Genomic DNA, 23,218 nt, shown 5'->3' on the forward strand with positions numbered 1-23,218 from the left:
GTGAAATAAGCCAGACGAGTGAGGGTTCGTCGTGACCAAAAAGACCCAATCAGCAAGATTGCCTATCTCCTTGTTTCCAAACATCTTTCTCCCCATCCTAACTAAAACACTTTCCCAGATTTTTCCCACTCACAATGCGGTCAGCAGCGTTTCAAACTTGAATCGCTGATTGATGCTTGTTCATACTACTCCCCTATGTACATGCTTGCACTAACCCTAATTTAACCCTTTTCTTACTCTAACGTTATCCTAACTCTAACCTAAACCACTGACCCAATAAATTCAAGTCTTAACCCATTTGGGACATGACTGAAAAGACACCCACACACACAAACACACACGCACACACACATCTCTCTATAGTTGTGAGGACACTCATCGACATAATACATTCCCTAGCCCCTTACCCTAACCTTAAACCAAATTTTAACCCTATAACCCTAAAACCAAGTCTTAACCCTCAGACAAACCTTTAAAGTTGTGAGGAGCGGCCAAAGTGTCCTCACAATGATTGTCTTGTACCAACAGTGGCCCTCAAAACTATAGAAAGACGCACACACACAGATGCACACGCACACGCAGACGCACGCGCACCAACACACTCAAACACTGGGAGACACCACCCCTAGTTTATGATTTTTTTAAAGGAGATCGGATAATTAGGTGCATTTCGTGGGCCGGTGACATCATACCTTTACTATCCCTAAGGCGCGGTCATCACGTCACCCATATTTTGGTAAAGAGGAGGCACAGAGAGAGGAACACCCCCAGCACCTCCGATTCTTTAGCCGTTTACCAATTAAGGCTCTCAGAGAGAGAAGAGACGCAGAGGTAGAAAAGAGCTACAGAGCGGAGGGACTATCTCTTTCCTTCCTTTACGCCACCCGGCACAAGCAGTAAACCCTTTTCCCCCCACTGGGACTGTTTGTGGGGAGGGAGGTCCGGGACCTTAGTGCAGCTCACACACACACACACGCACACAGACACAAACACAACCCAGTGAGAGCTGCTGCGCGCACTGAGCAGAGAGACGGCGGAGAGTCCAGGGTCACAGTCTGCAACACAGGTAAGAGTCTGTCCCGCTGTGAGGGACACGGAAGATGCTTGTTTCTGTGGGACACTTGTCTTTCACCTTTCTGAAGATTGACAGAGTGTGCTGTGAGGTTGTCTGTTTGGCCGTGCGTTTGGAGTGTGTTGGAGCGCAGGGAGCGCACTGACAGGGGTGAGGTACCGGAGGGTCTCGCCGGGTTGAAGCACCACTAACTTCTCCACCCTGCTTTACACTGTTACGTCTTTTCATGTAGTGTGACTGTTTGTCTCCGTCCCCTGGAGCGCATCACCTTGTTCCTACACTTGGTTTATGAGCACCACAGCAGCAGCAGCATCTCCTTTACATTTAGGGTCTCCAAACCAAATAAGGTAATACACGGACACTGACTGCAGATCTTTACTCTGGGGGGCAGTGGTGGCCACTTGCGCCCCCCGCCGCCGAGAGCGGGTCTCACAGGAGCAGGAAGTCCACCTGGTCCTCTCGTCTGCACGTAGTTCACCTAGTCAGCTCCTCATTCATTATATTCATCACAGGGTCTTAATTTGAAAGGGAAGCAGAGAGACCACCAGAGAGAGAGAGAGAGAGGTTATTGACAAGCACATACAAGGTATTTGCTGTAATGTGATTTTGCATAAGCATGGATACAAAAATATAAATATAAAATTAAATAAAAGGAACAGGATAAAGATATTATAAACACTAGAAAAAGGTATGTCAATATGAATGATTCGGTAGTCGTGTCTCTCTTGACTTTATTAATCATGTTCACAACAGCAGTAGCTGGCAATGAAATCCGTGGGTCAAAGGCTCCCTATGCTCAAAAATAGCTGTGGGAGAGTTTAAGTCACAGCAGCAATCCTCAGCGCCATCCCTGGCTAAACCTAAACCTAACCTCAACTCAACCTTATCCTACCCTTAAAACATGTCTCCACCTTAAAATGTAACGGTTTACATAAGGAAGACCCATCCCCATATTATTATTGCATATGACAGTAATTTATGTACCAATAACATATCCGGCCCACACACACACAGGCACACATACATATTCTTATGCTTGTATGTAAGATGGATGAAGCAGAACATATCCTTTATTAATAATAGATATATTACATTTTTGTTGTTGTTGTTGTAAAACACTCAAACAATGATTGACACAGTAGTGTTTTGTATACCCCATGGAGCTTGTAAATCCATATTTTTCACCTAATGAAAGTTCCTCAAAATTCTGCATATTTGTGTTTTTAAACCCTTTTGGTACAATATTTAGGTGGGCTGCATAGAGGTAATCTTTTTTTGATCGATACATCATCAGGAGATGAACCCACACCCACCCAAAAAAACTGAATATGTGTGCTTGAGAGTTAAGAGCAGTTTTAAGAATTGTGTTAAATCCAGTTTGAGTGAATTTAATCTGAGATGGGACCGCTGTTGTCTAAGTAGTGTGCAAGTTTTTAACACCGTCCTGAACATGGTTGCAATAGAGTTGGCCCGAGTCAAAATATATTTCTCCTTTCTTTGAAACATCTTTGGTGATGAGACTTAAAGGCTGGAATGTGCCTCTTTGATTTTCAACATCAATAATTTCACACTGACGTCATAACATTCCTGAACATTGCTCATTGAAAGCACTGCTGAGAAAAGTGTTTTTTCAGATTAAAGGAGTTCTGCTGGTTACTGCAAGTGACTCCTACAAATGACTTTGTATGTTTGGCCTTTATAATGACGAGGTGATGAGGAGAAAAAGAAAAGGAGGCTATGTTGGCATATAGAGAGAAACAATGTAGACCAAACCTGTCCTTAACTGACATGTCTTGGCCTACTTTCACTCACTATGTGCCCCACACACACACACACACACACACACACAAATACACACACACACATTCACACACACACACAGAGCGGGTGAGAGAGAATAGGGGCAAGCCTTCACTGTGCTGTAATCAGTGTGTCTGACTTCTGCCTTCTTCTTCACACGACACTGTTGTGTGTGTGTGTGTCATGTGGTTTTGGCGTTGCCTGGCTGCAGCGTACATCAACCTAACTTCCTTTGCTGAGTTCTGCTGTGCTCGACTTGCGGCTGACTGGGTGTGGCGAGTGATGGCGAGAAGCCGTGATACTATAATGATAGAAGCATCATTGGCAGGAGACGCTGTTAAGCTCACATTGATCTCAACAATCACCTCAACTTATCTAATCATGTCTAATATATTATCTTATATACACCACAGGCTGTCAGCACTTTTAATGTTCATATTAATTTATCAATATTCATATTAAGGTGATCTGATTTGTCATAATGCAGCGTCATGAAGCTCCCCCTCTTCGGGAGCTATGTGATTCTGTTGATCCAGGAGAGTTTATGCTACTGTTGCCCTCATTGTCAGCTTTGGTTCAATGTGTAAGCAAAATGTAAAATTACAGTTATAACAGGATTAAGCATTATTACACATCTCACCACTGGATTTAGTGTTTTTTGGAGAGCTCGACTTAAACCCAATTAAACAAACTTTTGTTGGTTTAAGTATCATTTATGTATCTTAGTAATGTATAAATCCTGGTTGAAACACCATTGTCTAAATAGTAAGGGTCCTTCATTAAAATAGCTATTTGCAGCCAAATGCACTAAAGGTTTACAAAAATGTATATAATGTGTTGTTTTAGTATATATAATTACTTAATATTGTTGATGCGGCCCGGTGTAGGAACTGAGTATATTGCTGCTTTGATAGTGCACCACTGAATCTTAATTGATAAGCTCCTGATGTATTTTGTATGTAAATATATGTATCAACGTAATGCTTAGTTTATGTATAATTGTTAATCTTAGTCACAAGTTTATAGGATGTCCCCAATATGAAATGAAATATCCTGACAAGTAAGTTTCAATCTCCCTTTAACTCAAATAAATGCAAACATATACACATCAACTGACGTTTGATGAATATATGTGAAAACATGTCAGAGAGGATTTATAAATAAAACACAATATGTGAACGTAATTGTTAAGTAAGAATTGTGAAGATGTCCAGAGTGAGTCAAGATTACAGAGACAGGAAAGAAGACTGAAGGAGAAATAAGGAAGAAGTAGGCAAATTTAGAAAAGGAAAGGCTAGGGGGGATGTGTAGCAAGGGAAGCAGAAAACTGTAGTGCCATGAATAAAAACTAGAGGGAGGCACATGACAAATCAATGAGGGGTTGCTAAGTCTACAGACTCTGAGACATGTAAATGTGTCTTGGTGTACTCTGTCTCTCCCCGCCCTGTGTTTTTTCTCCTGTTTATTTGGCGAATTCCAGTGAAACAATAGGCCTCCACTCAGTGAATGTTTCACCAGCTCTCACTCAGTCCAGGCAACATTCTGCTTTTTGAAGTTCAGCATGAGCTGAGGTAGAGGAGGGGGCCTGAAGACATTTCTCTTTCAGTGTGTCCATCAGTTTGAAGCTTAAAGCTGTCTGTCTTAAATGCCTCAATGTCCCTCAATGAATTCTGCTGGTGTCATTAAATCTGCGCTGCTCTCCTGCCCTGCATAATCTTTATCCATGGTCTTCTTAAGTTTTATACCTTGATTGTGGCCAAAGCCTGTAATTGTTTGTGACAAGTTTATATGTAATGGAAAGTTGAAGAATGGAGCAAATAAGACACCTAGAGGGAACTTTCTAAATCTATTGTTCTATTGTTTTAATTGGCCCGGTGCACGTAAAAGCATACAGATATATACATCATATGTGTGTATGTGTGTGTGTTTCTTTTATTGGGCCATTATTAAGGCTGGGAGTTCCAGGGTGAGGGCATTCTTTAGATTCTCCCTTGACCAGACACACACAAACACACACATACACACACACACTGAGGCAAAGCATTCTTGATGGCTGCTGGCCACACTGTGGCTCCTGGCACTGAGCTCCTTATTTAGTCAAAAAAGCTGCAGAGTCACATCTCTCCCTCTGTGTTTACAGCCCCTGCTGCTCTGTTACAGACAGGGAGAAAATTCATCCGAGAATGTCAGATTGTGTATGTGTGTTGTTGTGATTTGTACATTTTATCCAGTGATTGCTTGATATACAATAACAATATGCCTGCTCACATATTCTACCATTACTGGCAATAACTCCTCCATTTCAATAGTCATTACTTCTCCCTTCATTTCTATCAGACATTTTACCTTTCCATTATGTAAAAAAAAATAACCCTAATCAATGTTGTAAATAATCTAATTTTATTGATGTGTTCAGCTACACACATCATCCATTGCACTTCTGTCCATCCTGGGAGTGGGATCCCTCATATTTGTCTCTCTCTGAGGTTTATACGTTTTTGAAGCTATTCCTTACTCTTGTTGAGGATAAACAAGAATCCTCTTGGATGTTTCCCTATGAGACAAATTGTAATTTGTGAATGCAATTTTATTGAATTTGATTGATTCACTGTGGCACTTTCAGCCTGGTTAAACAAAGATAATGTTCAAATTGAAGCAGCAGAGGTCAAGATGTCCAGATTTTTCATTCCTAGCATGAGTCAGGCTTGAAAAATGCAGGAACCTACAAATCCCATAATGCAACTCAATAAAAAGCCAAATTTATAACACCATGTCTCAGCCAGCCTCCGGTTCATTAGCTTCTATAACTCAGTTTTCAGTATTCTATCATGCTGCATTTCTTTTTATGACGTGTGTTCCTGTCTTTCACTTTTCAAATTCTGAGATAATCTCCAACCACCATAGCAGCTGCTGCACGAAAATTAAACTACTGCTTCCATTGAAAAACAGCCTGGCAACATAATCATATCCAACTATCCATTGTCTATACCTTTTTGAGGGTCGCATGAGAAGCCGGAGCTGATCCCAGCTGAGACCAGCTAGGCGAGAGGTGAGGTTGGACCTGTACAGGTCGGCGTATCAAAGGGTTAACATACAGACATACATGGAAACTCCATACAGAAAGATCTTGGTTGAACCGGGATTCTAACCTGGAACCTTCTAGCTGTGAGGCATAATCATAATTTGGTCATATTGTCATCTTTCTAGTTGTGATCTCTGTTTTGTAACTGCTTAAGTCCTCCATCAGAATAATGACAGTGAGAAAATGTTCAGGGCTTCTGGATTACAATATTTGCCGCCTCAGCCCCTCCTTATCTCCTTGCTGTGTCTCTCATTCTCTGTGTCTAACTTGGGGAGAGATGTACACAATTAGAAAGCTTATCTATAAAAGCTTAAAGCGAAAATAAATAATTTTTCCTAATTAATCGGTCCACCAGTGCCATTGTTTCCATTTTCTGAAACCGCCTGCTGCTATAAAACATGCAGGCTGTCATAAGTGCATCATATAGTGCATATTTGGAGTGTGATCTCATCTGGCTGTTTGGTCAGTACAGCGCAGACAAACAGAGGAGGTGGATACGGCTGGTGTCTAGACACTCGCTGTGTGTAACCCCTTTAAAGATAAGGCTGCAGTTCACAAACAGCACGGTGACATCACACAAACACACGTTCACCCAGTCAAGAGCAGAAATTTTGGCTGCAAACACTGAAAATACATGCACCCAATGTTACATTGGCTGCAAGGAAATTGACAGAAAAGAGATGTTGAACGATGCTGCAAGAAGCAGGTCAGCAGACACAAACAAACATAACTCTGACACTGTGAGGAGTCACTGACCTGCATGTCCCAGTGGACAGCTGACATATTTACTGTATTACACTGATGCCTGCATGGGACCCATGAACATGAGCATAATTTATTCCCAGGGACCCTGAACGTGAGCCTTTTATATCTGTCCCACTGTTCTTGAAATGGGGTGTTAGCACACAGAGAGCTCAGGTCAGACTCGTGTAATCTGTATCAGTTTGTTTCTCCAGTGGCATCAGCATTAACTGTGACTCATGATGGAATGAAGGAGATATCATCACGAGGTGACAAGGGATAAATCAGGACTCGGAAAGAAAAACTAATGCTCATCAAATATTTTCACAATGCTACTGACCTTGTTTGTGTCTGCCAGACAAATAGAGATTTCCTATAACACACTGTGACAATCAAGGTCAGAGAATAATTAAATAGGTCTGTTTTCAATGAGCCTGAAGCTGAAGGGGTGGGGGGTGTCTTGTAGATACATGGAAAGTGAACCATTTCCCTGTAGCTGACTCATTGGACGATTTCATCACTTGTACCATCTACCTAATAATTCTGCAAACGTCAATATTAAAAAAACATGAGATGAGCAAGTGACCTGCACACTGTAGCAGTTAGTGGGGGCAGTGTAGTGGGCTTCTGTGTGTGGAATGAGTTGAATCTTCTTCTAGCTCCTCGGATAAATTACAGCAGTGGTTGGCAACTGGCGGCCTGCATCAATAATATCTGACTTCATTCTGATAAGCTTTATTTCACCATATCGGACTGACACAGACGATACAAGTCACTGGAGCTGATTTGTGTTAGGGCAGCAACATTCATGTGTCACTTCCTCTTTAGCAAGTTGTCTTCGAAGTAAAAGCACAACGTTCATTTTGTTTCTGTAATGCTTACAGCATGCTTTATATATATTTATATATAACCTCTCAAGTTAACTCTTTTCTTTCTCTTTTCTCTCAGACCCAAGCTAGAGAGAGAGAGGGAGAGAGAGAGAGGGAGCGGCCGAACAAAGTTGAGCAGACTCCACCCAGAAAAAAAAGCCAGCGAACCGAGAGACAGCCGAGACGATAAAAATGAGTGGTTCCCACCCCCGGCTCCACCAGAGCGCCGCGCCCGCTCCCAACGCTGTCTCCACGGACAAGGACGCAGAAATGCCCGCGACGGAGAAGGACCTGGCCGAGGATGCGCCGTGGAAGAAGATCCAGCAGAACACCTTCACCCGCTGGTGCAACGAGCATCTGAAATGTGTCAACAAGCGCCTCGGCAACCTGCAGACGGACCTGAGCGACGGGCTGCGGCTCATCGGGCTCCTGGAGGTGCTGTCCCAGAAGAAGATGTTCAGAAAGTACAACCAGAGGCCCACCTTCCGCCAGATGCAGCTGGAGAACGTGTCGGTGGCTCTGGAGTTCCTGGACAAGGAGAACATCAAGCTGGTGTCCATAGGTGGGTCCGACACACTGCTGGGTTGTAATGAATGGATGCCTATAGTGTATATGCTTCTCCACCTCCACTCAGGTGGCCTGTCCTCTGCTTCTCTGCTGGGCTGTGTTGACTCATGGTTCATTTTCATGGAGAAATTAACGCAGCAGCTGAACTGGACTGCAGTGTCTACTTTAAAGAACCGTGCATGTGTGCAGACCTGCAGTGTGTGACCCAAGAAAGTTGAGCATGTCCACTTCCAAGCGAGAAGAAATGCATCAGTCACCCTGTGAAGAAAAAGTGGTGAAAAAACACTCCACAGTTAATTATTGTGTAGAAGTGTAAGTGAACTCTATAGTAAAGTTTCCACTGTTGGTAAGATTATTGTGTGAGCAGGCGTTTCCCCCCGGTGTCCAGGGCCGCTGAGCTTTTGTCTCTGGTTGTCCAGATTTGAGGCGGGTTGTTTTGGGAGGAGGGGGTCTGACTGTGCAGAGGGGCCCCAGGCTTTCTCTGTTCCCCTGCCGCCTGAGCTGGGCTGGGCCGGTCCGAGCCAAACTGTGTGAGCCGGGATGTGCTTCAGGCCTAGTAGGACAGGAGAGCTGATCCTGCACACACACAGACACAAACAGACACAAACAGACACACACAGACACACACAGACCGACACAGACACACACACAGACCAACACAGACACACACAGAGACACAGGGCTATTGTCTGTGCTAATGTCGTGCAGTGGGCTGGGTCTCCACAGCATTACACAGGACTTGGCTCACGCTCTATGACATAAAAGTGGCTTTAACGGGCTTTGCCTACATGCAGTTGCTTGCCTGCTCACAACACTGATGATTTTGCAGTTATGCATCTGAATGAAGGTGTATGAAAGTACTTTAGCTGCAGTAAAAAACTAGGAAAGTACAGCCTTCTGGTGTCTGCGAGATACGTGGCTCAGAGAGACAGTCAAGGCTCCTTGATTAATTCAATTTAATTTTTAAGTCAATATTTATTTGAGAATGACTGCCCTCACACACCTGGTGTGAAGAAAGACAACAACTCGTTTCTCCCTTAGACAAAAGCTTAGTTAACACAGTGTTTGTGACTGTGAATCAGATGTGAGTAAGCTCCTATCATCCCGCTGGGGGATGTATTGCTCACTTCACAGTTTCCACACACGCTCTGGAGCAGTAGGGAGAAGTTACATTACTTCTCCCTACTGCAGCCGACAGGTGAGGCGCCTGATCCGTTTGAACACCAGGTCAGACATAATGAAACTGCATCTCAGCAGAGAGGTAGAAGAAGGTGGAGTTGCTGTGAACAGATCACATCATCAGTACAGACAGTAATGTGGCTGGTGATATAAGTTACAAATCTGTAAGTCGTAGTTTGTAATGTGGTGCACCTCAGGAACATTTATTTTCAATATTAGGAGGAAGATTCCTGTTCGCTGCATTTTTCTTATCTTGATGACAGCTGGTTGATGGGTTTAAAATGCACTGCTGGTACTATTGAGAATGCAGTACCAGGAACCATGAGCCACCCTACTCATCTCTGTCTGTCTGTCTTTCTGTCTGTGCATCCAGCTGACTCACCCTCGTCCGAGCTGCTCCTTCTGAGTCATTTAATCTGCAGATCACAGAGGAGTCCGCTCTCCTCTTTTACTTCCTCCTCTCATTTCAGAAAGTGGACACACCCAGCCAGCAACACTCACCACAAGTTACCGAACTGGCATCATTGCTCAGCATGATGTCCACACTCCTGCCTTCTTTCTGTGCTTTTTAGATCTGTCTGTTTTTCTGTTCTCCTTTACTTTAACTTTAAACTAAAAAATATTATTGATGACTTAGCTGGGGCAGGGGGTGTTGTCTCTTTCATTTCTCCTTTTACTCACATCATATATTGATATGCAAGAGTAGTTATTGTAACACTGTCATCGTGAGTTACTCAAGACTAACTAGGAATCTGTTCCACCCAAGAAGCAACCATGGTCATGGTGATGGAGGGTTCGAACAGGACAAGGGCTCCAAATACAAATCATTAATAAATATGTAATTTATACTAAAGTAGGCAATGTAAAACTTTCAGAGCCTGACGTGATATCAAAAGCCTGACCCCAATCAACCCCAAACCCATTTTGTTTCAGTTTACAATTATAGAAGAAAATAAATCCAATGAAGACGCTTGAAGAAGTTAATGTTTGGAATTTGTGCTTAATAGATAAGTAAAGTTAAAAGATAAGCATTTTGAAAAAACAGGTGATTGGTTTTCTTGCTAAAAGTTTGATGAGAAAATCCGTGCCACTTGTGTTTGTGGAGCAGATTGTTAACTTAGCCTAAACACAGGAAACAAGGGGAAACTGTTAGCCAGGCCCTATGATCTCCTGGACATTACTGGGCTACTGTATATAAACCATCATGTATTGCTCTTGTGGCATTGACAGAAATAAAAAATAGTGGAGAGGAGAGAGGGTAGCACATGTCAGTCGTCTCTCTCTGGTGATAATGCTCCTTATTCCTATAAAAAATATCATGATGATAAATACTAATTGATTTATATTTACCAGTATTTTCACAGAGCAATTTTGAGATAGTCTGTTGTAGTGTTGGTTTTAGTTTTTTATGAGTGGCACAAGATAATTCAGAGTTTTGGAGGTAAAGTATGGAAGAAGAGCAACACATTACAACAAAAACTGCTGCAGACAAGTTTATTACTACATTTTCATCAGTCAACCTGCTTTTAACATAAAAGTATTATAACTAAGTTTATAATAAACATAAAAAATGTATTCTGAGCTTTTCCACAGGCAAACGTTGTTGTTGTACGTCATAATCCTCCGACAGTGATGCAATTTAAATAAAAAAAATAAAAATATCTGTGCATCATTACCTGTGGTCTGATCCACCAGCTTAAATCTTGGCTACTGAACCCCTAAATGGCCCCTCATAAATGTTGAGTGTACTAATTATAAGTCGCTTTGGGCAAAAGCGTCAGCCAAATTACATGTAACATGTAACAGAAGGGGATCTCACTTTCTGCACGTCTGACAAACTCCGCATCACCTGGCACCAGTCACATGACTGCTGATGAATCCAGAGGAGAACTCTTATGTATTCAGTCAGGAGTGACGAGGCTGCCATCTAGCAGGGAGTGGAGTGAGCCTTGGGAGAGACAATGACGGTAGCCCCTATTAACAGGCCCAGGCACCCTGGTAGACCGTCACGAAATGCTAAAAGGCACCATGTGGTCTGCATGTGTCTGCATACTTGATGATTTCTTTTATCAATTATCTTTTAGCATAGAGTTATTTGAGGCCTTTCCTGAAGTGCACATGGAGAGATTGCTTACGTGCATATTACCGGTGTTCATCACACTCATGTTCGATCAAGCTCAATGATTTCGCCTGGCATCCTCTCTCTGTGTGTGTGTGTGTGTGTGTGTTTGTGTGTCGGTGTACTCATTTTTATTACCTCTTTAGAACCTTTCCATTATAAACACTGACCTTGTCAGGACCAGTAGACCTCAAGGGGACCAAAGCTCGGTTCTTAAGGCAAAACAGCATTTCTGAGTTCCTGGTTGAGTGAAGTGGTAATATGTGAACTGTGTTAAGTTGTGAACTAGTCATGGTTAAGGGTAAGGATATGTTTTGTATTAGGCTGACCACAATCAATAGAAGTCAATACAAAGTAAATAAGGATAGCTGTGCTTACGTGTGTGTGCATCTGTGCGTACTTAAACACTCACAAAGCACATCAAGACTTAGTGACCATCTAATTAATTGGTTGTGGTGCTCTTTGTGCAGACGTTCACTCCTTGATTAATACAGCCCACCCATATTTTCAAGCCCTTCAAAACACTTCTTTATGTCTACTTGACTGAGTGCTGTGTCGAAACAGTAACAGTAAGGTGGTGGCAACCATGCCACACTTGCCCCGTCATCCATACAGGCAGGCTGGGAAACGAACAGAATTGTGGTGTAACTATGTACCTTGCTGCTCCCCTGTCTTTACCTGGGATCAGAGACATAAAGGTTGAGACAGACGCCTGTGTAGTAACAACCAGCCTCCTCATTGTTATACTGTTACATAATAATAATATGTGTTCTACATTACTGATACTAAAGAGGAGATTCTGATTCTGAGCCTGTTCTGCAGAAGCTTTTCTTATTCTGTTGGAAAAACTATTGCTTTCTATCATATGTTTTAGAGGAAAAATAATATAGTTTGCCTGTAACAATAAAAAAAAGAATTTCTAAGCCATAAAACAAAGCCTGGCTCTGGCTGTACACTGGCCAATAGTGGCTATTAGAGCTTCAATGAACCGCTTATTAGTCACAGAAAATGTACAACTGGCTATTTTGATAAATAGTCAATTGGGACGGCAGCTGTAGCTCAAGGAGTGGCGCGGGCTGTCTACTAATTGGAAGCCCTAGCTCCTCCAGACTGCATGTGTGTGTACAGATATCTTTGTGATGACCACGATGAGTAAAGACCTTTAGTATTGAGGACATTTTGGGAAAGTGAGGGCATTTTGGTTGGTCCTCACTTTTCAAAAGGGTTGATTGAGGGTTTAGATTTGAGTTTAGGTTTAAAATTACGATTGGTATTTAATTGTAATGGTAAAGGTTATTAGTACAAGGTTGTGTGTGGTTGTTTATAAATGTGAGAATGTTTCTTCTTACATGACAGGGAATTTATATTTTGGGGTTCTGTAGCTTTGCTTAAGCTCCTTGCATCAGGCATGGCAAGTAAATTCAAGCAAGTGTGTGTTTTGTTTATATTCATATGATAAACAAATTATTTTTTTGTTCTGTAATAAGTTACCTAGTTTAGCTTTAAGTTTTGTCTATGGCGGCGTAGAATATTCACTGTCTTTGTTGACCTGCGTTGACATACCTTGGATAACTGGAAAGAACATGTGTGGCATACAAGTGTGTCTCTCGGAAAGGTGTCATCTTCACTTAGAAACGATTTTCTGTTGCCCATGTTTCTGTATGAAAAGTTTAGAACAGGCACATTGTAACTCACTGATCTACTTCAATTATGAGATTCTATAGTCAAATCCCTCCTCCTTCTTCTCGTCACCGCTCGGCTTATTCAGCACAAAACTCTAATGGTGACACTGTTTCTAAATTACCTTAAGCACACTTGCCTAAACAAACTCTAGGCTTTCTGTTACCTCACTGTCTAGTTCAAACCAACATTGATAGCAATATATCTGACCTGATACAGCAGATGGAGTCTTCCACAGTACCATCTGAACCATCAGGATGAACCATCTGTCACGTCACACATAGGGGTGGGCGATATATTGAATTTACTCGATGTATCGCAGCTTGTACCATGTGAGATGTATAAAATGACTACATCGTGACCATCGAGTATAAATTGTCATGTGAATGTTTTAAGAAAGTCTCCTTGAGTTTTGCTTTTCTCTTCACATGCCCCTCTTACAGCAGACAGCTCTCTCCCCCCGCCCATCCAGAAAACTCTCCTGCGTGCATGCGTGGTTTTGTATCATGGGAGGAGGGAAGAGACTCCGTGAGCACCGAGAGAAAGAAAGTGAAGAGTCCCAGCTAGTTTAAGATGGTCAGGGACAGTGATTGACAGTTAGTCCATATTCTTTCTGAACGCAACTGGTGGAATTTTATGAATTTAAATTTATAAAGTGATTTAGAGGAGATTTCAAAATATCGAGCTATATATCGTGTATCGCATTATAGCCTAAAACTATTGCGATATTTGTTGTTGGCCATTACACCCATCCTTTGTCACAAGTCAGGGTGAGAATATCTCTTCCATTAAGAAAAATCTTCAATGTCATGCTTTATTCTTCTTTCTTTCAAGAAACAATTCTCTCCAGTTCTGATGTAACTGATGCTAAAGCAGCATCTACGCTAACCATTTCAGGAGACTCTTTGTTGTTGTTCTCCCTGTCCTCACACCTAAGACACGCCTGTATCAGTCAATAGTTCCTCCCTCATAGGACGATGATTGGTCCAAACCTTTGTCGTTCAGAACCGTGAAAAAAGCTTGATAGAAATATGGAACTGTCAAAGTTAGGATTTAAAAAAAAAAAATGACATGTAGATAAATCTGTAATTTCTCAATCTTATCATGTTATCTTTCTACAAGTCTTAGCCCAAATGAAAGATTTTCATGTTGGAAATTAAACAGATTCCGAGCCAAAACACTCATGTAGATAGAAATTGTTTTAGTTAAAATGCCGTTTTTACATATAAACGTAGTGGTAAGGATGTAGCCTTAACCTCTCTTTTGGTTTCGCAGCCCACGACTTTATTCCTTCAGTTCACCCCCCTTACTTAGACCATATCAGTGTTATTTCTAGAAGCATCAAGCAACTGTTTTCAGCTAAAGAACCCCTTTAAAACACATTGTACGTAATCCTCTCTGCAGCAGACAGAAACAGTTTGAGACACAGTTGACTGTTTAGAGTGCCAAAAACATGAGTTAATGCAGGTTTAAACAAATTACTGTTTTATTATAAGTAATTACTGCACAGCAATAATGCTTAGGCAGTTCCCTGGGCTCCAGTAACTGCATCGTCAGGCGAGAGCGCCCTATGTGTTCCCGCTGGGACATCTAAATACAGCAGCTTGTTTACAAAGAGGCTGCTTGTGTTGGGATGTCATACAGCATCGAATGTAATCTTTCCTTTCAGGAACAGAATGGACGTGAGAGTGACTGTGGTGGCGTAGGGCGGAGAGGAATGTTGGGCACAGAGTGAGAAAACAGGAGACTTTAGCAACTATGTTGGGTCAGAACGGATTACTTCCTGCTTGCTCATTATTGTTAGCATAGCTTCCTGTTCGGCAGGCGAAAGGGGACTGGTCAAGTGGATACTGAGGATTAGCAGAGTGCACGTTTCCATTCAGCACCGTGGTATTCAGGTTGTTGCATTACATCGTTGGAAACTTGCCCCTGCACCCTATGCCTCATGTTGAGACTGAACACGCAGCCATAAAGCAAACAATTTCTTAATGTACTCACAACAATCTTAGGTGATTTAGGTGAAGGGATCTACTGGCAATTGAATATGCTGTTTTAACTAGTGTGTTTCATATAAATTGTACGAATTGTTGTTTTCTTTAACCTAGAATGAACCCCTTTATATTAAAATATTTAAATACTGCCATGTTTTTTCCAGACAAACTAAACACCTTTTTGAGTTTTTACGATAACTGGAGGTTAGCACAGGCTCTCTTTCATGTTTGGAAGGGTAGGATGAGGTAAGGGGTGTTGAGATGCAACATGCAATGATACAGTGACTATATGTCACTAAATTCTACACACTGAATCTTAAAATTATTTTTTGAAATAAGTGGCACATAAACGCCTATGGCACTATCTCGTAATGTCTTTTCAACATAAAAATGTTTTTTGTATCAAGCCAAGAGAAGTGCACTGGAAGATGGCTTTTGATATAATGTTACCAGATTTTACCAACAAGTAGACTGGGGCTCTAGTGCCAGAAAAACGTCTCGAGGGGATCTACTTTTCCAGACCTGAATCGTCTTTGCCAGACCAAGAACTATCAATTATTTGGAACCCAGTCTTTGTTCTTAAGGTCGATCGTAGCTCTAAGATATTTCCAGGAAACAAACAGTTGATTACAGCCGTATGGTATTTATTAAACCTCCTCGTTCATCATTTTATGTGGTGCCCGTGTCCTCCTCTCACCTCCTCAGCCTCTGTCTTAGCCTGCCCCCACTCGCCACTCCCCTCATGTTATTCATTTTTGTCTTTCTACGTCTGTCCCCCTCAAACTACACTTTCTCTCAGCCTCTCTGGTCTCGTCATTCAAATGAACATATCTCAGCCCATCCTAGTCGGGTTCTCATGTCAGTGCAGGCTTTAAAAATGTCCCACACAGCAGTTTTCCCTGCCTTCTTCTCCTCTCTTTCTTGTTCCTCCACCCCCTCCTCCCTCTGTCTGTAACCAGAGCCCAGCGAATGGGAGGGAGGCCAAGATCCAGTTTGCTTCTGCCCTTTTAAGGCTAAAAAACCAGGAGGAACTTTTTTTCCAGCTGAGGGAGGGAGGGAGGGAGGATGACTGGAAGGAGTAGAAAGGAAGAGGAGGAAGTGTAGTAGCTCCAGTGTGGTTTGTTGCATGGAGTTAAAAGAGGGAGGGAGGGAAAGAAAAGAAAAAGAGAGCTCCAGGTCAAAGATTTTCATAGTTTGGAAGTTTGAAGATACAAACTGAATTCGTGTCACAGTTGTAAAGCAACTGCTTTGATCAGTTTTTTCATATTTTACCCATGTTTCATGTCCTATAGGGACACTTTGTGTAGTAGGAACATTATAGTAAGGTGGACACTGTACATGCTGCTATATTAAACATGTGTAAGAGAGTGTGTGTGTGTTTGAGCGATAAGGGCACAGTGGAATGTGTAACATTTCCTCACTGTGTTCTGTCTGACTAGGTTTTCTCAGGCCACTTTTCCAGATATTGGAGTTGTGTGCGTGTGCATGCATGCCTGTGTGCGTGTGTGTGTGTGTTATTGTCTTAGGAGTTTGCCAGGTGATTGTGCCCAGTGTTTCCAGGATGACTACAGATGTGTAGATGTATGCGTCCTGATAAACTGACAATATGCTTTAGTTTTAATGCAGTTTCAACATCCTCATTTTTAAAAACCTAAAGCGGCAAACCAAGAGTTACAGTTCTGAACATGGACCTTATGAAAACGTATGGTCGACGGACTAACAAGGAGGTCTAGGCGTTGCATAAATATAAAGACACCATAAGCGATTACCAGGTAAGAGAGAGAGCTCTATCTAGACCTGCTGTGTGGTTTTGTCCTGAGCCTGACAAGATCATGGGACTAAACTGCTCCAGATGTTGCAATACAACCTTAATACTGAACAGGACCATTCCCCCTCCCGTTGACGCTCTTCGTTTATCCCACCCCCTCTCCCTCCTCCAGAGGGACCGGGTCAGGCCGTGGGTCAGGGGTTGTGATGATGTCATAGCAGTGTCACTGCCTGGGGTGGGGTTGGGGGTGGGAGGTAGGGTTGGTGGGGGCTGCACCAGCAAGCCGAAGAGATGAGTCATGGGAGTTTTGGGCAAAAGGAGCATCAACAGACACGCACACACTCTCTATTTGTGGTCTCTCTCTCTCACAAGCACGCACAAACACACACACACACACTAGATGGGTGGAGGGGGGCAGTTGTGAGTCAGCAAAGGGGCAGTCTGCGGCATTGTGTGTCCGTATATGGGGCTCTCCGTCAGGCTAATGCGCTGTGGCCTGCCGGGAATGCTTGCAGATTCCTTGCATGTTTAGTGGCTTTTGTGTGCGAGAGGCATGAATCAGAGAACAACACGTAAGCATGCATTATCAGACAGTGTGTGCCAATGTGTCCTAGCAACACCCGGGATGAGGATGAAAGGCCTGAAACCTGAATTGATGCTTCACACTGGCGAGTTGTGGTCAGTGGGCACTGACTGCTCACCAAACTCTAGTAACGATAGATTTTACAGGCCGAGGCGGGGTCCTGTTTCAAACTTGAAAATAAGTGATATATTCATATAGAGATACAAATCAATATATAAAGTAATCATTAGTTTGATACTGTGGCCTTTTCTGTACGCGTGTTATTGTTGTGGTCCTGTCCTGCTCTCACTTCACTATGTGACACACCCCTACTTTTCCTGATCCTGCATTCCTGCTGCAAGTACCAACCTGTGATACACATGTTCACACCAGTCCTCCCCCCCTAATAGTACAAATGTAAATTTATAGCCGTCAGTCATATTTATCTGTGTTTTCAGGCAACATTTCTCTCTGGTTCATCTCCCCTCCTCTCTTCTTCTTTCCATTTTTCCTCCACATCAGATCTTCTGCTTCTTGCTTTCCCTTTCCATATCATTCCTGAACAGACTGAGTTGCCACTCTGTCGCTATTCAGATGACCCAGTTCTCTCTAAGTTCCCATGGTGATGGGTTATCCAAACAGACCTGAACCTGCTTTATTTTATCACTATGCAGAGTGTATTTTTCCACTGGGAGCAACTGATATATAATGTAGAGCAGGGTGGGCAGCATGTAAGCACAACGCAAATTCAGAGGGACTGGCAGATGTACTTCTGAATGTAGGCAAAGAACAGATCATGTTGTGAGACAAAGACTGCATGTGTTACTGACTGGCTTGTTGTCTTGATCGTGCATATATTCCATCACCCCCTTTTATGGTTTAGACCTCCATACTTTCTGACCCCAACCTCAAACTCTTGCTGCAGCTCTTGGCCAGAGAACTTTCTGGGCCTCCTAATGCTGCAGTTAAATATTCAGCCTTTTCAGTAGCGCCAGCCCCCAACCGCAGCTCCAGCACTCGTATGCAAAAATAAAGAAGATAAAAAATGTATCCTATTGCAACATGTGTGTGCACGCTGTGGTGTTTATGTTGGGTTGGGTGTCTTATCTTCCTCAAGCCCAGGCTAGCTTCTGGTTGCATCACTTTCTCCTCCGCAGTAGTGTGTGGGGTCTATCTGTACGCTGACGAATGCCTCAGATGGAATTTAGACCAACCAGACGTATAACTAGATGTGCCATTGTGTCATTCTGTTCCAAAATGGACTGGTGTGTTAAGATCTGTATAAACCTATTTAAATGTAATAATTATCCAAACTCTTTCCCCATAGCACAATTAGTGAGAAGGATGGGTGCGTCACAACGTGGCCATCGCTGATTCATCGGGCTCCTATCTCATGACCCCCCTCCAGAAGAAAACAGATCCTAACATTTGCTACGAGTGTAGAACCAGCATTGGATAATCCCTTACAAGCATAGCTGATCCTTTGTCTTGCTAACAGCTGTTAGTTAAATTCTACTTACATGAGTAGGAGAGCTAATATTTGAGCAACATATCTTCCTGTTGTAACCAGCACACACATGCCCAGTTTAAATAAGCGGCTACGTGATGTGCATTTTCAGGTGTTTTAATATGGACGTGGATTGAAGCTGATACGAAGCGAAAATGGCCGAAATCATTTCGTACTACTAATAACATTTAGTTGTATTGATGTAGCCTTAGACAAATAGCTTTTAACACACAAAGTGGTTTGAATCCAGATTGAAATCTCTACAAAAGACCATGAAGTACCACATTGGACGTCAACTTAAACTACTTTTCTCTCTCTCCAGACCAAAGTATGGTCTATGATTTCTGGGTATGCATTCTCCTCCTCCTTAAAGATCTACATTAGATAACCGATAACGGAGGTCCTCCTGGGGGAAATGTGAAGTTTAAAGCGTAGATCATCAGATTCTCACTTCTGAGACTCTGAGAAGAGACGTAGAAGCTAAAAAATCTAACAAGAGAGCTTCCTCTGAAATGTTTCTAATGCAGTGCTATGCCATCTACCTTCTTTGTGTTCATTTTGAACTGATCTTACCTCCCCTTTAAAATGCATATAAAAGAAAAAAAAAACGTCTGGATGATCTGGATGGCAGATTTCTGTGTAGACAGCATGGTATCATAAATCTAATCCTCCTCATTTTTCCTCTGGGCTCCAGACTCTAAAGCCATCGTGGATGGGAACCTGAAGCTCATCCTGGGTCTGATCTGGACCTTGATCCTGCACTACTCCATCTCCATGCCCATGTGGGATGAGGATGAGGAAACAGAATCCGGCAGGCAGAAGACACCTAAGCAGAGGCTGCTGGGATGGATCCAGAACAAACTGCCCGAGCTTCCCATCACCAACTTCAACAGAGACTGGCAGACTGGACGGGCCCTGGGGGCCCTAGTTGACAGCTGTGCTCCAGGTAAGTGTATGCGTGCGTGTGTGTGTTTTTTAGAGAACATCCTTGTGGTTCTGTCTTACAGAGGATGGTTGGGACATGTTTTGTGTTTTTCAGTGGAGAATATGTTTAACTCAGCCAAGGATTGATTGCTAAAAACATTCTTTGTCCACAAACACCAGTGATAGACAGCTGCAGATCTGAGGTCAGGTCAGGGAAAACATAAGAGGGTAATTCTCATGTGTGGGAGCAAAGGCTGAGGGCAGAGCTGATGTAGAGCTGACCAGGAGGGTGAGGACTGAACTCCCCCTCCCCCCATCCAGTTAAAGTAGGAGAAGAAGAGACAGGCAAGGAGAGATGAAGGTGAGGGAAAGTGAGGCAAACAGGAGGTTTCTGTTTACATATTCGGGATGTTTGGCATACCTGTGGATCACCATCAGCCTTGAGCAACAGATAAGGACCCAACTAAAGCACTTACATCTCTCTAGCCAGAGACTTCCCTGCAGTGTGCAAAAGTAGCAGCACACACACTTAGGTCAGTTTCGTGAAAAAAACTAAACTGCTGATACAGACACATCACCAGGAAGTGTTTGTATGATAATCAATGACTATCACAACATGCAGCGGAGAAATTGAAGGGCAGACGTATTAAGGAGCCTCAGGGACACAGACATGGCCTCACACCTACTTACTACTGCAGATTCACCTTCAAATGCAGATTAGACCTGTTTTTGAATTCTCCCTTTATCTGCTGAAGGTCTTCAATGCTGCAGCCTTGGTGCTAACACAGAGCCCATAATTAGACAGAACCTCTCATTTTCTGTGTGTAGTGAAGTTCACGTTTACTAAATGTCCTGCATTTTTACCTAGCCTGACAAAAAGCAAGATTAGAAATATAACTGATTATCATCATACTGTGATTTTGATTTGCCTGAACTGTAATTTGTTATGTTTTTCCTTTTTCTCAGTTTCAAACACAAATTTCCCATTATCATTTTAAATCTCTTTATATTGTCATGCTTTGATTGTACTTAAATGGTAGGTTGTTTTCCCGCTGCTCCCTGTAGTGAACCCAACCTGGCTCTTTTCTTTCCTGCAGGTCTGTGTCCTGACTGGGACCAGTGGGATCAGACCAAGCCAGTAGACAACGCCCGTGAGGCCATGCAGCAGGCCGACGACTGGCTGGGCATCCCACAGGTAAAACAGATACCTTCACAGATGGGCTAGATATAAGAATTAATAATATTCTTTGTACAAATATAAAGTTAAAGTTATGGGTAACACACTTGGGAATGCTGCTTAAATCTTACTTACACTTCTATAACCAACGGCTTATGGCTAATGTTAACTAGTGTTAGCAAACTTGAGATATTCAGTAGGCTGCGATTTGCCTTGCCAATGGAGATGACGAAGTGATCCGAAAGCAAGGTTAACTTGGATATCATGTAGAGAGAATATAATATTTAAATATCTGTAACTAAAACACTTTCCATTCCCTGTAATATTTGCTCGGAATAAAAGGTTAACCATTTGATAATGGAGTATTTAAACCGACTTTACCAAACGTCGTGTTTAGTGCTGGTTTGTGGGTTGTGTTGCTCCTGTGAATTTTTGACAGTGTTGTGTTGGCATGGTTGGCACATTGCTGGCAGCTGGCACAGCATAGCGTGCTGACAGTTGGGTCTGTGGTCTCCGCTGTTTCCGCCTGCAGCTCTGCTTCTGCTATGAAACTGGCTTTGTCCCTGTGCCTGCTGTTTATGTGGGCTGTGAAAATCAGACAATGAGCTTGTCTGTATGAGCTGCTGCTGGCTGCTTCGTGCGAATGAGTTTGCCACAGGTACTTTCTGAGCAGAGGAAGAGGTTGCCTTGTGGTTCGATCACTAAATCACAACTCAACTCAGTAGATTTTGTGGGTAGATGTCTCCATGACAACTATTCAAGCACTGTGCATCTGTGGCATCCCTTCTTTTTCATTTGCAATTATGCAAATAAGGTAAAAAGTACCCTTAAGGCTGGAAATAATTTCTCTTTTGCCATATCTTGTAGGTGATAACCCCTGAAGAGATCGTTGACCCCAATGTGGACGAGCATTCAGTCATGACCTACCTGTCCCAGTTCCCCAAGGGTAAACTGAAACCTGGTGCACCTCTCCGACCAAAACTCAACCCCAAAAAGGCCCGTGCCTATGGTCCAGGTACACACAAAAACACACACACACACACACACACACACACACACACACACACATATACATGATAGAACAACCCACGCGGTTGGATGCTGGCAATTATATGCAATTTCAGCTCATCCATTTACTGTGGCTTCTTCTGGACTCTCAGACTTTAAGTTGACATAGATGTTAAAAGTCATGAATGAAGTAGGCACCCACAGCTTCTTCTGTGTCAGTCAAGGATCACACACGATATATTCACCGGACAAATTTAATATCCCAACTCTCCGTCCCCCTCTGACGTCTGCAGGTGTCGAGCCTGTTGGTAACGTTGTGATGAAGAAAGCTGTGTTCACTGTGGAGACCATCAGTGCAGGAATGGGCGAGGTGCTGGTTTACGTGGAGGACCCTGCTGGACACAGAGAGGAGGTGGGACACTGGTAGCTTCATTGTGTTTGGTTCTCATGAGAAACAGTCCTCTTTCTTTTTTGTTGCTTATGGCATCATTGTTTGTCCTGCAGGCTAAAGTGACAGGCAACAGTGATAAGAACCGCACCTACTCCATCTACTACATCCCTAAAGTTACAGGCATGCACAAGGTAAGATTATATTTAATGCTTAGGACTGACCTTAATTGATTGTCATATGACTCTGAAGACCCACTTATTCATCAGTGTTGGATCGTCACCATAGGTCCAGCATAGCTATTTACTTAACGCTATGGGCTAATGGGAACCCTAGATATATAACTAAACATCACAACAGCATTCTGCAGCAACTGTGATTGATCTGTATGGTATACTGTCATCAACGAGTGGTCAAGTTCAGTTCTGAACGCACCCAAAGGCGGCCTGAGGTCTGATTACTCAGACCCCTTATGGAAATGGTGTGGGAACATAAATGCATCCTCAGACAAAAAGAAGGAGCAACTACTCGGCTGACGTCGCTGACCTGCTTCAATTTCATAATAAACGAAGCATCTTTTAAAGCTTCTCAGTGTCGCTTGAAGTTTATCCTTATGTTGTGATCAGTGTTGATTTGTCTGTTACCACCGACACAATATCAACACTGATCACCACATAAGGATAATACTTCAATTAATAAATTCTTTCTTCGTAGCTACACATATTCATTTTTTTTCATTCAATCCCTCCTGACTCCACTCCCTCTCTTTCTCTATACCACTTGC

The 23,218-nt window shown here is 42.8% G+C and overlaps 1 protein-coding gene across 3 annotated transcripts in view; it reads left to right on the plus strand.

The window, feature by feature from the left end:
- The first annotated feature begins 826 nt into the window (after positions 1–826).
- The window catches only part of flna (filamin A, alpha (actin binding protein 280)), a 46,930-nt gene continuing 24,538 nt past the window's right edge, over positions 827–23,218 (plus strand). For all 3 annotated transcript variants that reach the window (XM_062391145.1, XM_062391148.1, XM_062391147.1), the window contains exons 1-7: positions 827–1,066; positions 7,644–8,126; positions 19,632–19,883; positions 20,959–21,056; positions 21,906–22,053; positions 22,340–22,458; positions 22,551–22,628. In XM_062391145.1, the coding sequence (XP_062247129.1) occupies positions 7,757–8,126; positions 19,632–19,883; positions 20,959–21,056; positions 21,906–22,053; positions 22,340–22,458; positions 22,551–22,628 (1,065 nt within the window). In that variant the 5' untranslated portion in view covers positions 827–1,066; positions 7,644–7,756. The remainder of the gene's footprint in view (positions 1,067–7,643; positions 8,127–19,631; positions 19,884–20,958; positions 21,057–21,905; positions 22,054–22,339; positions 22,459–22,550; positions 22,629–23,218) is intronic.

This window comes from Platichthys flesus, chromosome 7 (assembly GCF_949316205.1).
Source record: "Platichthys flesus chromosome 7, fPlaFle2.1, whole genome shotgun sequence".
NCBI classification, from domain to species: domain Eukaryota; kingdom Metazoa; phylum Chordata; class Actinopteri; order Pleuronectiformes; family Pleuronectidae; genus Platichthys; species Platichthys flesus.